Consider the following 17174-nt stretch of genomic DNA (forward strand, 5'->3'; position numbering starts at 1 on the left):
GAGAATTTTTCCGAAATTTAATGAGTTGCATATTTTGATGATTAGTCAAATAGTAATAAAAGTGAAGAATTAATTATTGTATATTAAATAAAAAGGAAAAGAAGAGAAAAGGAAAAAAAGAAAAGTAGGGCAGCTGTGGCAAACAAAAGAAACGGCTTCGGCTTTCTATATAAATGTCCATCAACTCCCATGCAATTCTCGCTCACTCACATATCAGAATCCCATCTTTCTCATCTGCCGCCGTTAGTCTGTTTTCATATTCCCAAATTCTGCATGGTGGAATCTGTTGAATTCCATTAGATTTCTGCTTGTTGAGCTTTAATTTCTTCAATTTCTCTCCAACCCCGTTCATTTTCTTTCTTCTGAGCGGTAGTTGTGGGGATATCGGTGGTGGCTCTCCTTTGATTCAGATCCCTTTCTGCTTCTTTTGAGGGGGTAGCCGGGGCTCCGGCCTCGGCGGGTTGTAAAGCCCCCTATCTTTACAAATCCAAAATTTATACAGTATAATTCTTTCATTCTTTTATTTTAATTAATAAACTATAAGAAGCAGATGCCGGCCCTTGCGTTTTCCCTTGACGCCGCCATGGCTGCTCTTGCTCCCCCTTCTTCCGCCGCAGCTTGGGACCCCACGCCGGACTTGTTTTCCGGCGCACCTCAACCGAATACCTGGACGCCGTCACGTTCAAATGCTCTCTACAACGTTGACGGCTGGGGTGCTCCCTACTTCTCCGTTAACTCTTCCGGCAACGTCACCGTTCGTCCTCACGGCGCCAAAACCATGGACCACCAGGAGATAGATCTGTTAAAGGTCGTGAAGAAAGCCACCAATTCGAAATCCGACGGTGGATTAGAACTCCAGCTGCCGTTAATCATTCGGTTTCCAGATGTGTTAAAAGACCGACTTGAGTGTCTCCAAGCGGCGTTTAATTACGCCGTTAAGTCACAAAACTATGCATCCCATTACCAAGGAGTCTATCCTGTTAAGTGCAACCAGGACCGGTTCTTGGTAGAGGATATTGTTAAATTCGGATCCGGATTCCGGTTCGGGTTGGAAGCCGGATCCAAACCCGAGCTTTTGTTGGCCATGAGCTGTCTATGCAAAGGTAGTTCCGAGTCTCTTTTAATCTGTAACGGATTTAAAGACGCGGAATACATTTCTTTGGCTTTAATCGCCCGTAAGCTTTCGTTAAACACGGTTATTGTTCTCGAGCAAGAGGAAGAGCTTGATTCGGTTATCGATATTAGTATTAAGCTCGGGGTGCGACCCGTTGTTGGCGTGCGTGCGAAGCTCCGTACCAAGCATTCGGGCCATTTCGGTTCCACTTCGGGCGAAAAGGGTAAGTTCGGGCTCACCACTACTCAGATTTTACGCGTTGTGAAGAAGTTGTATCAATGCGGGATGTTGGATTGCTTCCAATTGCTCCATTTCCATATCGGCTCGCAGATCCCGTCTACCGCTCTGTTGGCTGATGGTGTCGGTGAGGCCGCGCAGATTTATTGTGAATTGGTCCGTCTTGGTGCTTCGATGAAGTTTATCGATATAGGCGGTGGTTTAGGGATTGATTATGACGGGTCGAAGTCCCCGAACTCGGATGTTTCTGTTGGTTATACTTTGGATGATTACGCAATGGCGGTTGTTCAGGCGGTTAAGTTTGTTTGTGATAGGAACAACGTGAAGCATCCGATAATTTGCAGCGAGAGCGGACGGGCGCTAGTGTCTCATCATTCGGTTTTAATATTTGAAGCGGTTTCGTCCAGCAAGTACTCGGTTCCACCTATGTCGTCGTTTGATATTCAGCGTTTTATCGAACAGCTTCCGGATGATGCGCACTCGGACTACAATAACTTATCAGAGTCTGCACTTAGAGGCGATTATGAATCGTGTTTGGCTTATGCAGATCAATTGAAACAGAGGTGTGTTGAGAAGTTCAAAGATGGGTCATTGGATATTGAACAGTTAGCTGCTACAGATGGGTTGTGTGATCTTGTTGCTAAGGAGATTGGTGTATGGAATCCGGTTAACACTTACCATGTTAACCTTTCGGTTTTCACATCGGTTCCTGATTTCTGGGGTATCGAACAAGTGTTCCCGATCCTACCAATCCACCGCCTTGACGAACTACCAACAAAAAGGGGGGTTTTATCGGATCTAACTTGTGACAGTGATGGAAAAATCGATAAGTTTATTGGTGGTGAATCAAGCTTGCCCCTTCATGAATTGGAAGGAGAAAATATGAAGTATTATTTGGGGATGTTTTTAGGGGGCGCGTATCAGGAGGCGCTTGGTGGGGTTCACAATCTGTTTGGTGGCCCGAGTGTGGTGCGTGTTGCACAGAGTGACGGACCGTTCGGTTTTGCTGTGACTCGAGCTGTACCCGGGCCGTCGTGCAGTGATGTGCTCAGATCAATGCAGCACGAGCCCGAGATCATGTTTCAGACACTTAAACACAGGATTGAAGAACTTGTTCATGATGAAGGCGGTTTGATCACGGGTGGGATCGCGCAGTCTTTTGACAACATGCCTTATTTGACTGTTGGATCGTCTTGCAGTTTGACTGCTGCTAATGGGAATAATGGGTATTATTATTGTTCGGATGAGGATTTTACTGGTGGGTCTGATGCGGTTGCTGGTGATGATGAGCCGTGGTCTTACGTTTGTGCCTGAGAAGGACAAGGTTGCTTGCTGTTTGGTTTGGTTGTCACCGAGGCCGTTCTGTTATGTTTCTGTTTTTAGTTAAATCAGTTTTATCTTTTTTTTTTTTGTTTAAATTTATGAAGATAGATTTGGGAAACCATGTTATGTCCTCCCCATCTCTTATCCTTCATGTTGTAGTTGATCATTATCTATGGTAATAACAGTACTTGTTTTTAATGAATTATTGGTACTTGTCTATTGAATAACATTTTCTTGTTTAAGTTGTTCAATGAATTTGTTTCTTTTGCTTTTATTTTAAGTGTTCATATGCAATGGGTAGCATGTGAAAGTAGGCCAAGAAGATTCGTGAAAAGCCACCTTTGATACCCAATTTCCAATTTTATGAATATGGTTGTGATGACCTACTTGTCGTGTATCTTTTGGCTATGTCTTTACCTAAAGTTAAATTTGTAGGAAAACACATGATCTCTTTTGGTGGTTAGTATACCCCATATGTCACTATCTATGCCAATTGCCAATTTTTAGTACTTTGTTAATATTATTTTGAATAAAAGTGTGATTAGTCAAAACGCGTCTGTTCTGTGTTTGATATGCTCCAACCATTACATGATCATGACCCTTGAGTCGCGTGGTCCACAAGGCTAACCCTTTAGCTTACACGGTTTTAGTCGTCCCATCTTGGATATTCCTATCCTGTGTTTATCATCTAGGATACCCGTATATGACACGGGCTATGAGCCACAAGAATAAATGCGGTCCTTGTATTCTTTTTTGGTGGGTGAAAGTAGTAGCCTTTGGAATATTATTGTTTTGGAGCATATAATATAATGAACATTGTTTGTTAAAAGCAAGAGCAGGGAAATGAAATGAGTGAGAACAAGTTGCATTTGAATTTTGAACCTTTCAAACACCAAATTCAAACAAGGTAGATAGCATTGATATGTGTACCCTATGGGGGGCTATTCATTGAAATGGTTCAAGTGACTAGAAGGGTGTTTTGTGTTATGTTATTGGTTTGTACTGTACAAGTCAACAATGCAACATGTTTTCGAAATTTGAAGGCTTAGTTAGGCTCATGTGATGAGGATTTTGACAGGCTTTGCAGATTTGAGTTGTGGGATTCTGATTCTTATGGCATCTTGTTAGATAAGATGGAATATGACAAGCTTGCCTCCTTGTGACCCTTAGAATATCATAACGTTTTCATAATTAGTTTTAACTTGTGTACAACATAGTAGACAAGGGCACAAAAACTGTCACTTCAATGAACATTTTTACTATTAAAATTTGTCCATTCACGTGGTTTGAGCTTGAAAGTGAAATGGTGTGGCCGAGCAACCAATCGGGTGATGACAAGTCGGCCCTAAACCGGAAATGGTGAGCTTTGGCTAAAGTAAAGAAGATGTCAAGAAACATAAAAAGAAGGTTTTCCTAAGAAATTACTAAGAGGCCCCTATACTATATGGTTAGGTCAATCATCATTCAATACTTCCAAGAATCACAAATTCTAGAAGTTAGGCTTTTGAGGACATGGGGTTTGAACTTTGAAAAATGGGTGAATGTTTGGTAAGATTTTTATAATTTTAGTGTTTTTTTATGGCAAGAAACATAAAGAAAGTGTTCTGAAAATGGGGAGTTCTTGTAATCACAAAAGAAACGGTGTTCTAAAGAGAATTTAGGAGGAAGAGTAGTCAATGGACTAGTGGGGGAGAGAGGTGTGAAAAGAGAGATCTAGAGGTGGATTTTCATTTTGTCTTTAATATTATTCTAATAATATAATATAATAAAACTTAAAAAGATAAAGAAATAAAAATGACAAAGTATAATACTATAATTTGATTATTTTACTTGTACCACAACGAATCATGGTTAGTGCAAAGATCCGTAAATTGTGTCACCTAGAAACTAGGTTTTAATGTGAATCAAATTATATGGGCTATTTAAATATTTATTAGAACAAGTTGTCTTGTGGTCTTGTGTGGTCATCTATCCAATAAGAATATAAACATTTTTAGTTCCATCTTTTATTTTAACTTTTCTATACATACTGTTACGAATACTGTTATGTTAAACATGTTCAAGCTTTTATAAGAGGATATATCTTTTTTGTGAGGCAAGCTCAATGCGGCCAATGCCACCTCAAATCTTTAAATAACAACCCCTAAATTATCTCTCAAATTTGTTTTAGATCTTCGACAAAAATCATCAATCACATGTATCAAATACTAAAAGAACATAAATGACAATGAGACCTTGATCACCACACACCACTAGAAATTTAGCCTTGATTACTACACACCACTAAGATGTTTGGCCTAGCTTTTATTTTTCGACTTGTGCCTATATCCCTACACAAATAAGCTTATTCAAATAAGCTAAAAAACCATCTTCAAACAAGCTTTTTCAAATTAGCCTATATAAGCTAATAAGCTTAAGCTTAAAAAGCTAAACCAAACACCAAATTAAGCTTATTTTATTAAAAAATTAAAAAAAAAGCTAAAGCTAAAAAAGCTAGGCCAAACACCCTCTAAGTAAAGCCTTGATCACTAGGTACCATGCAAATGTTCGATATAGAGTTTAAGGGTATGAAGAAGTAACAATTTCTTCTGACAAGTTGTTTCATATATGATATACTAAAGAGACTGAGAAATTTAATCTTCCATTTTTCCTTGCCTCATTCAACCATGGTTCATCTCGACCGACCCATTTTAGGAAGATAAAATTCCATGCAGTAACAAATGTTAAGTAGTTCATCTTTCATGCATAACTCTTCATGGGGCAGGAAAATGTGGGTTCATGCACCAGTCATCTAATCTAACCAGATTACAGATTACAAGGCATTGGACCTGTGTACTACGCCACGTGCTTAGAAAACATCTACATATTCAACTTAAACATTGTTCTGATAAATTATTATCTAAAACATTTTTTTATCTAAAACACAAGACAAATGAAGTTATTTTTTTTAAATCCATCAACTTATTGATAGCATGCAAGCATGTAAGTTTTCCAGAAAAGTTACCATAATGGGAAAAAAATATTGCAAAAGTCAGTTACAAGATAAGTCATGGGCACCAAATAGGGAAAAGATATCAACACTAGGTGTCAATTAACACACACTCAGAAAATAACATCTCATACCATCATTACTGACAAAAGGCCACAAGAGACGCTTCTTGAGTAACCTGTCAACACATAGCATTTTGCTTTTGGAATTCAAAATATTCATATTGAAAAATCAATTACTGTATCTCCTGATAAGTTTGGTTCTAACCTTGATTTATTGTGATGAAGCCCATATCAATTTCAGCTAATGATCCTCTCGACCATAATCATAAACTATCTCAATCTGCGTCAACCAGAAATTTAGTGAGCAGTTCAGCAGGAGGTTCGTTTATGTTCATTTCTAAAAAGTAACCAACCAACTGGGGTAGTGGCTAACCGGTTTAACAAAAGATAAGGAGTGCAGCTTAACTGCCCACGTTCTTTCGTTATTTATATTCTGTTTTTAGGTTAAGGTAGGTGTCAAAGTTTATTATCAGTAAAATTATTTGTAATTGGAGTTCTAGCCCTACTCAAATTGGGTTTCCCTTTTAGTAATCATGTTTTAATCTTTTCGGTTCTATCATAAACAAACAAACATAAAAACGTCTTGTTCATTTGTTTGTGTTCGTGCACGTTTGTTTGCTTAAGTTCATTTATTTATGTTCGTCAGTTTATGTTTATTTAAGTTCATTCACTTATATACATATTAAAAATCTTAAGGTCCATTACAGTTTAGTCTGGTTTTGTAGAATTAAAATATCACCTATTACTATTTAGTTTGGTTATTATTTCTTTAGCCAAACAGATTGAAGTTCACGTTTAATTTTAATTGTTGTCCGCTCAGCCATGTCTGTTTATTATGTCCATTCGTTTGTGTACAACTACATTCGTGAACCGTTCGTTTATGCCGTTAATGAACAAACATGAACACGTTCATTTTCGTAACAAACGAACCAGAACAAGAAAACTCCGTCCATCTATCTGAGCATGTTCGATCGTATGTTTGGCTACGCCAAACGAACGAACGAGCATGCACATACCTTGTTCGTGTTCGGTCGGTTCGTTTACAAGCATACTCTGAAACAAGTTGTGAAGGTTTTATAACAAAAAAGGAGACATCTTCTGCATAACAGTTGAAGTTGCAGAATAAAACCAAATCGAAAGTATAAACATTTTTTCAACTCTTGATTACAAAAAGATATAGTAATAAAAGGTAAAGCCGGCTAGTAAAATGCACTTTTTCTTTTTCTGGCTAAGTATATAATATAAGTAATGTAAAAGATTACCCCAGCAGGTGGTGTAGGGTTGCGAGTAAACTTGCTGCCACCAGGAGCCCATGGAACTGTTAATTGCAGACAAAGAGAAAGAAAAGAATTTATTTAAGTGTTTAAACTTTAAATAAGATTATGTAACTTTACATAATATTAAATATTGAAACGATTTATCTGCTAGCACTTACCAATGTAAGGATCAGGATGGCGCCACTTGTTGTACTGTGCTTCACCATCAGCAATCATTCTATCAATAGTTTCTATATCTTCCTAAACATTCACCATAAGTAAAAATCGACCATCACATTAGATGCTAAACAGCCAGATGAAACACAATATACAAAAGTACAACTCATATATGTTGTTCAAACTCTGTGCATAGAGGTATAAACGGACCAAGCTGCTCAAGATGGGCTTGCTAAAAGCTCTAATCGTGCCAAGCTTAAACGAGGCAGAGCTTGATCTTAAAAATAAGCTTGCTAATAAGCGAGCCCTTGCTTCACTTATCAAAAATCTTGGGGGTCAAAAAACACTTTTAACTATCTTTGTAAAATCTGAATATCACCTAAAACTTTAAAAAAAGTAACACAGATAGAAAAACATGGGCAATGATTGCCAACAACATCCATACATAACTTGCACTTTTAAGATCACAAAAGAGTGAAAGAAACGAATTGCGTTTAAGCTGATCTTTTATAAATTGAAGAACTAGGGCTTCAAAGAAAACATAAGTCTAAATGACATAAAACAAATCATATTCCTGATATTAACCATTACAGCCCCAAATGTAACATTATCAGCACACGTAAAGGCGATAAACAGAGAGTTAGTAAAAAGTGATTGAAGAGTAGAATAATAGCATAGTAAGATCCATTCTATTCTATTCTACTAGCTAAATAAAATAATGATTAATTAGGGTCTAATGAAATGAAAAGAAAACTAACGATGTGTTTGTTGGCATCGAATCTCTCACGAAGTGCATCGGCCTGAAAAATCAAATGAAATCAGATCTAAACAATGAATAATAATAATAAAAACCCTAGAAGAAAGGAGTAGATAAGATTAAAGATACATCTGGGTAGAAGAGGTGACGGTGTACGGCCCAATTGAGAGTGTCTTTGAGGGCACGCCGGTACAGGATTCTCACTCTCTCCTTCTGCGCCGCCCGACGAGCCAGGTACGCTGCTGCTGCTGCTACGCTCATCGCTTCTACCTTAGGTTTTGGTTCTCTCTCACACTCACAGGCACGATATGCGATCCGACTCTCCGTCTGTGTGTTTGTGTTTTACCTCAACACCACGCTGATTATCATACGACGCCGTTACATGTCTAGATAATTCTATTTCCTTTTTTCTTTTTCTTTTTTAACACCTATACTACTACTACTACCGCGTCTTACACGGGTTTATTTAGGTTTTTTTTAATATTATTTGAGCATATAATTTTCAATCACAATTTAATTAATCGTTAGATTTTTTCTATGAAAATGACACATAAATGGCACATTCTTGAAAAATGAAAAGGAGGCATTTATAGATTTCTCATTCACAAGATTATTTATTACATATTTCCCATACATAAGACAATTACATATTTTCCCTCCTTAAAGCATATATATTACATATTTATCCATTTCATCAAAATTAACCTAATAAATTACTATTTTACCTTTATTTATACTAAAGTAATTTTTACATGTTTTTCCAATTTTAAAACATATATATCACTTAATTATCCATTTCATTAAAATTAACTTATTAAGTGAGATTTATACCACTCAAACATAATTCAATTTGGAAGCTTTATTTAAGGGTGAGCAAATGACGGTTTAGTTCAGTTATCCCTCTTAACCAAAACTATATTACAAATATGTTTATTGAAATGAACTTATAGATTATTTGGAATAAAACGCATTGATACAACAGTAAATGTAGAATATTCGGATACTACATTCAAGGTACATATGAACCAATAGTCCAATACTGTAGATTATTTGAGATGAAATGCATTGCAATATATTACACCATTGTATTGGAAAGAACAAAATCATATAGCAGCTGCATATCATTACTGTTATAATAACATAGCAGGCTTCAAAATTTGTTGATTGCCATAAGTTGGGCAGTATGGGATGTACACTCAAAATCAATTTTAAACCCTCTTAAGTCTTTTGCAATGACATTGGACCCTTTGTGTATCACCGCTCTAGTCCAGGTTCTGATAATCCAATCAAGTATATAGTCATTGAAAAGTCTCACTCATGTATCTATATGCATATACTGAGCAGCTTGCCTAGTTAAGAATATCGCTCTTAAATCCAAATTAGATTTGTTTCAACATCTAGATCGGACCTTCCAATTTTACAATTACAAAGCAAAAAATTCATGAAAAATTTCCACTGACTAAAAGAATTATTACGCCATATAAACTGAAATTTTTTTCCCAATACGATTATATACAAAATGACCCAAACAAACCTTTTCAGTTGTTTCTTTTTATGAATTACAAACATCTTGAAAAAGGCACTTTTTCGGCTACGATGTGCTTTTTTTAGTTTTTGGTTGATAGCATCCGGTTCGATTTAAAGGTTATTTTTTTAAACTAACAAAATCAAAACCGAACCTAAATATAGGTTTTTTAAAAGGAACCAAGAAAACATAAAAAAAATAAAAATAAACCAAGTTAACCCTTAATTAAAGTAGCCAGAAAGAATGAAAAGTTGACATCTGCTGCATCTTCTTAACAGGTAAAAACAGAAAAGCTTTTGCTTCTTTAGTGGCTCCTGAAACATAAACACAAAAACGACTTTATATAGTCTAAATTGATTTTAATAAAACTTTGTGCTATACAAAAAGAACAATTAAATAAGATATAATTTCTAAAAAATGTTACAAATCATATGTTGTTTCATGATACCTGTAGGGGTGAGAACTTATTTGAATCCCAGTTTCCGAGTTTCGTTTTGTTGCAAGAATCTGACTCCAAGGGCACTATGATATTTAGCCAGTTCAATGCCAATATTTACATATCCCAATATGAAAACATGTAACTTCATAATAGACCATCAATTTGTACAAACTCAAAAAATTGTCTAATTCTTGATCTTAATAATCTGTCATTATTATAAATACATAAAGACATTTTCTGAGCTTACTGTTTTTTAAACAAAGTATCACCAATCAGAACCTATTAATGTTCACCCATAAAATTATAAGAAATGAAGGGGAGGTGCCTAGATGCGTACAAATCAGTTTCTGGGCCAAAATCAGTTCAGGCTATAAACCAAATCGGTTTTGTCAAAACAGGTTTGGCTAGATATTGGTTCGGGCTGGAAACCATTTTTAGGAGTAAAAAGCTCGAACTTATAGGAACCGATTCGATCAAGTCATTTTAGTATAAATCAGAAATACAAACTGTTTTTTATCCACATAACACGAACCAATGCAGTCGGTTTGATTTGACACTTATTTATCTAAAAAGATGACTTTTGGAGCAAATCTAAAGAAACTTTTCTTGCAGTGGATAGTGAATACCAAACAATTAAAACGGTAAATGATAAAGAATAATAGACTTACTATTAACAATAAAAATCACAATCATCTTAGTAGACAGATCTGACCCATAACTTGGCCCGTTTCAGTTTGTACACTTTTGCAAATTCAAAAGTTCCCAAAATCAAAATTTGACATGCTGAAGTCAAACTTAGACCAAATTGCCCCTTTTCAACCTGTTAGTAAACTTGAAAGACCAGCTGCAATCTAAGTTTGACCCGTAACATAAATATTTGGAACAAACAATATATAAGCAAATAAACAATTTTGTCAGCAAGATTGATGAACTTGTATAAAAGATGACACGGTCTCACCTTGTCTATCATTCGATTCATATCCATCAGACCCTAAGTAGCATGTGTTCTTCAAGATTAAAACCATCCACGTGATGATTATATATTATGTCTAGCTATCAAAACCATAAAAAAAATAATAACTCATTAATCTTAAATCTGTCTAGGCTTAAGCTAGGAACAAAAGCAAATAATCATATAACAATCTAGAACTACTTTTAGTTTTGAGGATTACCGATATCATGAATAGACCAATTGAAAAGGCGGACAAGACGATTAGGGTCTACACCAAGAAATAATATCAATTAAGAACTCGAATTTAGGGTTCATCTAAAGTTTCTTGACGACAACAGCGATGATTGAAGACTGGATTGGAGAAGAAATTGATTGAATAAGGATTCAACTTTTATTGAAGAGATATTTAGCCAGGAAGGAATCCCTGTTTGAATTTGAGACGAAGGAATGAAGTTTTAGGTTTGTTAGGTGTTGAGCTTGGATCGAAGGACGTTACGTGATATAACCCGTTCATCAAACGCGTATGATAATACCCACGAGATCTTTCAGAAATCAAGCAATCTGGTGTTTTTAAAGGGGGTGGGGAGCGACACGTAAGATTTTATGGTAGGTAATTATATAGATGTTTCCCCTTTCAGTTAAATTCAAGAGTACAAAATAAAACTTTTACTTTTATTTATTTTCTTTTTCTTTCATTTCCTTCTCTAATCTTGGGAACATAGTGCTAAGGGAGGAATCAAAATATTGAGATGGTTGTGTTCCCAAGTTTCATTATAAAAGTTAGGCTAAACACACCCATAAAGTAAATAGAAGTGATTGCTTTCTATCCAAATTGAAATGAATAAGAAGGAAAAAGAAATGAAAGGAAAAGCCTTCTTTTCCTTTCCTTTCTTTCGTTAATGAAAACTCAAAAACACAGCGTTAGGGGGTGTTTGGTTGAGCTTCTAAAAATTACTTATTTGCTTTTTGATAAGTAAAAGTTGTATGGTAAAGCTTCAAATTAGAGTTTTTTAAATTTGCTTTTGTTTTTCAAAAAACAAATAAACAACTTTTAAAAGCTCAATCAAACACATCCTTACACGTTACTTCAAAAGTATTCACGAGATTTAACCTACACCGCTTGAAAAGAGAATACTCCTTTTTTATCTTTGCAATCACGAACCTTGAATCCACATCACTATGGAATATAAAACATTAGCCAACTCTTTGGTACCAATAGTCCAAAAGGCCCTCTTTTTATTTAAAATGCACACCATATCATAATACATATGAAGTTTTTACATAATTTAATAGTTTAAGGGGCTGTTTGTTTACATCTGAATGTAAACATCTGATTCATTCAGATTTCAGACTGTTTGGTTCCAAACTGAAAAAACATCTGAATAGTTAAAATTAGGTCTGAATCATTCAGACTTTTTGTTGCTACTTGCTGCTGAATGGGACATAGGCTCATTCATATCTGAATAAACCAAACAGCCCTAGGTAACTACAACTCTCAAAACATATGATGCAACTATTTTAAACATGTTTGCTTTTATATAGCTAACAATTATGACATGTTTTTCAAAGAATAGGCTGACATAGGCAAAATAAATAAATAAATAATTGTATATGGGTTTATTTGGGTTATCTCAAGTTTGGGGTGTTTGGAATTGCTTATTTTCACTAACTTATAATTTATAAACTTTTTGAAAATTAATAAGGTGTTTGGGATTGCTTATATTGTGAGAGGAAAAGTAACAATAGTTACACGTTTGTAACTTATTAACTTAATAAAAAGTTATAAGGGGGCAAAATAAGGAATCCCAAACATCCCTTTAGTCAATGAGTCAAACTAGATCTACTTAAATTAGTCAAAGACGTAAATATTATAATCTTGTTAAGGATTCAACTGGGTTACCACCGCCCACAACCGTCATTTGTCTCAACTACCTACTCGTCCTATCGCCGACCCCGCCACCATCCAAGGCCGGCCGTATGGTCGACGAACCCGGCCCGACACCTCGATAGGCGTGATCTTTTTTTATATATTCGTCATATATGTTTTTTCGAAAAAAAATTGTATTTTTAATGTCTAAACCCAATTACTCAACCCATATAAGCCCAAATTATTTATCACCCTCGGCCCAAAAAAATTTAACGATTCTCGCAACCGGGCCTGGCACCACCAACACCATCAACGCCACAAAATATGATACCAACATTGTTGCCTCCACCACAACCGACCGCCGAATCGACCTCCAACACCATCTCGTAGTCATCTTTATCGCCACCGCTACCACTTGCCAGCTGAAACTATAGCGGGTGAACCTATTTTGGTACTTTATTTCTAAAACGACTTATTTTAAACCGACTATATATTGACTAGAACTCGTTTGGACCCAAACCAAATTGATTTTATTTAAACGTCTCGTTTTAACCTGGACTCATTTTGCTCAAACCCATACCGAAGAGAACATGTTTTAACACATGAACTGAACCTGTGTAACCCGCCAAGTTTGCCATTCCTATCCCTCCAATCTCATGTTTGAATCTTATGATTACAAGATAGTTGGTCAGCAGGCTATTGAAGGGTCTCGTGATTGACTTAAATCATGTATACTCTTACACCTGACACTTTGTGATTCACTCCCTCACCCCCACACATTTGGTAATTGGTTTGGCTATAAACAATAGTTTTGAACGCCAACAATCAGTGCCATCTAGACGCAAAAAGGATCTTATAGAGACAAAACAAAAGGTTACATAAAGCCTGCAGATGCAGCAAGCTATTCACCAAAAACCAAAAAAAGGGCCCGACACCTTCCCTCGTGTGTGCAAGTCGCTCGCTTCACATGTGTATGAATGCCTGATGAAGAACATGGCCTTGTAATCACACCAGGCACTCGCCTCAGACCAAATAGTGTTTAAGCTCCCTAAAAGTATTGAAACTTATGCAATCACCCAGTGGCCACTCGATATATAGAACAAAATACTTAACATAGAATATAAATGAACAATGTGACAGCAGCAGAAGAAAGACTTGCATAAAGATGAAAATAAGATTGTTTTAACAACTAGCATCCATTAGTCTAAAACTAATAAACCAACACTCCTCTACTTAATAGAAAGCTCTGCAATACTTTCAACAAGACTATCAACAGTATCATCTGCATCCGAAGAAAGCGCCTTCTTCAACTGTTTATCGATATCAAGTTCATCTTCATCTTCTTCAACCGGGATATCTAAATCCCACACCTTGAAAATATCCTCATCAGACAGCGGTTCCACAAATTCAGACACCAAAAATACCATATCATCATCACTATCATCCGGAAATTGAAAGTTCATCATCTCATCATGATAATTTGGAAGAAAAGGTTGTTTCTTTAATATGGATAAAACATCATAGCTTTCTTGTTCTAGATCTTGGTCAACACTGTTTTCTGCAGCATGTGAAGTTACTTCTTCCTCTGTGGCTGAATGTGCATTCTCAGGGGCCGTTTGGTCATTTGGCAGGTCATGGATCTCAGAATGTTGATCAAGAATCTGCAGTAGAGCTTCTTTTAGAGAATCCATATTCGTTTCAGTTATTTCAGGATCTTGTATTAAACACGAATCGGCCCAGGCTAAATCTTCAGCAGAGAGTGTGCCTTGATCTTGCTTTTGGTTTGTGTCAACGCTTTTGAATATAAAAGAATCCATGTCATTATCTTCCATAATCGCGTGACTTTGACCTGCAAATCAATGCAACAGATCTTGTTAAACAGTTTACCACAATTGTTGTTGACCTTTTTACCACTATTTATTGTTGAAATTTGATCAAAATACTATCCCTCGATTAGGCATTTTGGAAAAAGGATAAAAACAATATCTCTAAGACAGCTCAGTCATAAGAATATTGTTTGTTTACAAAAGGTGGCATGTTTTGATTTGAACATTAAGATAAATCAACATTCCTAAGTTATCCTTCCACAAAAATTCTTATATCAAAATAAAATTTCATCAACTGTACATAATCATGTCAAAATTTGTAAAAATAAGATCCTTGGATTCCTTTTAGACTTTAAAGAAAAGTTCAAAAGGTTCTGGTGCAAAATTGAAGTATGTTATTGGAATCATTTAACCAGACACTTAAACACCAAGATCTAAAAACAAAACGAATCCTAAATACACACGAATGAGATGCATTTATCATATTTCTAGCTATTTTTTGAATGTCAGTGAAACAAGATCAAATCAAACACGGTACAGAAATTGTCTTCATGTTCCGTCTTATTCACCTTCTATAACAAGCAGGACCGCATAACAATCTCAACAGTTTATTAAAGGCAAAAATATACACAAATAGAACTTACGTCAAACTAAAACCAAAACCAATATCATCATCATCGTACTCAGTATATCCCACCAATAGCAATGCTATGGTAGGGTCTGAGGAGGGTAAGATGTAGACAGCCTTACCTCTATCCCATAGGGATAGAGAGGCTGCTTCCGGTGAGACCCCCGGCTCGATAGTAGTTTTGCATCAAGCCTTGGACATAAGGCACATAGCACTCAATCATCGGGACACCGGCTGATCGGTGCATGTGCCCTTGTCTTTCGGCTATCAACGCCACCACATGATGCCTGATTAACCTTCCGCCACTTTTAACGTTATTTTCACGAGATTAGTAAAATACCGTCAAAATTAGTGCAATTTTACTTTTGCCCACCCGAGGGTTCACACATATATACATTATATGCGCGCACCGCAAGCAGGGCGTAAAAATTTGGATAATATAGTTATTTTAAACAAAAATGTTATTTTGCTTACTGTTTTATGAGCCCTGTAGTTTATAAACACTGCATTACTAGTATGTTTAAAAAATATATATTTTTTTTGTGTGTTATTTTATATATTAATACATGTAAAATAAATAAATAAACGAGTCCTCATGGCTCGTCGAGCTGGCTTGAGCTCAGTATTTCAACTCGTACAGCTAAACCAGCCGAGCCCGAGCTGAACTCTGCTCATTTACCGCCACACAAACATCAAAAAACTTTTGAACAAAGTACCAACATTCAAAAGAGCAAAGACAGTATCAGCAACATCAGAAGCCTCAGCAGTGATCCTATAAGCCACATCCCCAACCGACATCCCGGAGCCGCCTTCAAAGAACCCCAACTCCCTCTGCAACACCCTCTCAAACACACTAACCCTCACCCGATACACGGCCCGCATTGCGGCTTCCCAAATCAACGACTGCTGGAGGTAATTGGACAGCAGTCGGACCAAAAGCAAACCCCCGATGACCAAACCCTCACGGCGGAGGCGTTGGACGGTGGTGACGGCGGAGAGTTTGCCGACTTTTGGGACGAGTCTGGATAAGGAGTAGACGGAGACGGCGCTGCAGAGCCAGCCGGTGAGGATGGGTTTCCATTCGGATTGGATGTAGGGTTTGATTGAATTGGTGCATTGGATTGGAGTGAGTTTGAGACGGGTGGGTTTGGTGAGAGTGAACCGGGTCGGGTTGATGGGTTTGAATTTGGGAATTGGAGATGATGGTGGGATTAATAAAAGGATCATGGTGGTTTTGGTTTTGAAGAAGGATTATTATTATTATTATTATTATTATTATTATTATTATTATTATTATTATTATTATTATTATTATTATTATTATTATTATGAAACCATTGCCTATGATTCCGGTGATACATCGACGGCGAGAAGAAACGGAATTACCTAAAATGATGACAATCTGGCGGGGAAATAGGAAACCATCACTAAAACCAAAACCAACATATATATAATACTTACACCACGATCGAAATAACTGTCCTACAATCATCGACCAGGCCAGAAAGCTTAAGGTTGGGTACGGACCATAGACCATGAGCGATGGGTCGACGCCGAACCTTAAGCTTTGGAGTCAATGATTGTGGCCCTAGGATGTAATGTAATGCTGACTAGGCACCAACTAACCTAAATGGTGAAAACTTGCAAAAACCTTTGAATTTGTCAAGTGATAAATATTATTCGTATATCTCCTACTCCACAAACAAAGATAAAAGTTAGGATCTAAAACCACACGCAGTGGAATTTCATCACGCAAAACGTATCATAATAATAGACGTTGTTTTAAAGCAGCAGAAGCACATAGAACTATGTAAACCTATAAGCAAAAAAAGAAGGTTACCGTGGGGCTCGGGAGAAGACTGCATCGATGACAACTGAAAGCAGTAAAAATCTGCAGTAATTAGATTGAAGAAGAAGAAAGTGAGCTAGGGTTTGGGGATCATTTCTTCCTTCCTTCCTTCGAGAGGTATGTATTGTATTGAGTTTTGTATGTTTACTAATAATTTATTATTTGATTGTGAA

At 36.5% G+C, this 17174-nt stretch overlaps 3 protein-coding genes across 3 annotated transcripts; 1 reads left to right on the plus strand and 2 right to left on the minus strand.

The window, feature by feature from the left end:
• Positions 1-390: 390 nt before the first annotated feature.
• LOC143612337 (arginine decarboxylase-like) lies at positions 391-2879 on the plus strand. Its single transcript, XM_077086349.1, has one exon. The coding sequence runs from the start codon at positions 551-553 to the stop codon at positions 2663-2665; it is 2115 nt and encodes a 704-aa protein (XP_076942464.1). The 5' UTR covers positions 391-550; the 3' UTR covers positions 2666-2879.
• A 2724-nt stretch (positions 2880-5603) lies between these two features.
• On the minus strand, positions 5604-8241 carry LOC143612330 (NADH dehydrogenase [ubiquinone] 1 beta subcomplex subunit 9-like). The gene is made up of 6 exons (XM_077086342.1): positions 8045-8241; positions 7917-7958; positions 7161-7242; positions 6988-7043; positions 5931-6005; positions 5604-5841 (listed from the first exon to the last, which is right to left on the minus strand). The coding sequence occupies exons 1-5, from the start codon at positions 8174-8176 to the stop codon at positions 5967-5969; spliced, it is 351 nt and encodes a 116-aa protein (XP_076942457.1). The 5' UTR covers positions 8177-8241; the 3' UTR covers positions 5604-5841; positions 5931-5966.
• Positions 8242-13730: 5489 nt separating this feature from the next.
• Positions 13731-17165, minus strand: LOC143612332 (uncharacterized). Its single transcript, XM_077086344.1, has 2 exons — positions 16993-17165; positions 13731-14547 (listed from the first exon to the last, which is right to left on the minus strand). The coding sequence occupies exons 1-2, from the start codon at positions 17015-17017 to the stop codon at positions 13928-13930; spliced, it is 645 nt and encodes a 214-aa protein (XP_076942459.1). The 5' UTR covers positions 17018-17165; the 3' UTR covers positions 13731-13927.
• Positions 17166-17174: the final 9 nt, after the last annotated feature.

This window comes from Bidens hawaiensis, unplaced genomic scaffold (assembly GCF_021521415.1).
Source record: "Bidens hawaiensis isolate Kalapana, Puna unplaced genomic scaffold, B.hawaiensis_p1.1 tig00034358_1, whole genome shotgun sequence".
Lineage (NCBI taxonomy): Eukaryota > Viridiplantae > Streptophyta > Magnoliopsida > Asterales > Asteraceae > Bidens > Bidens hawaiensis.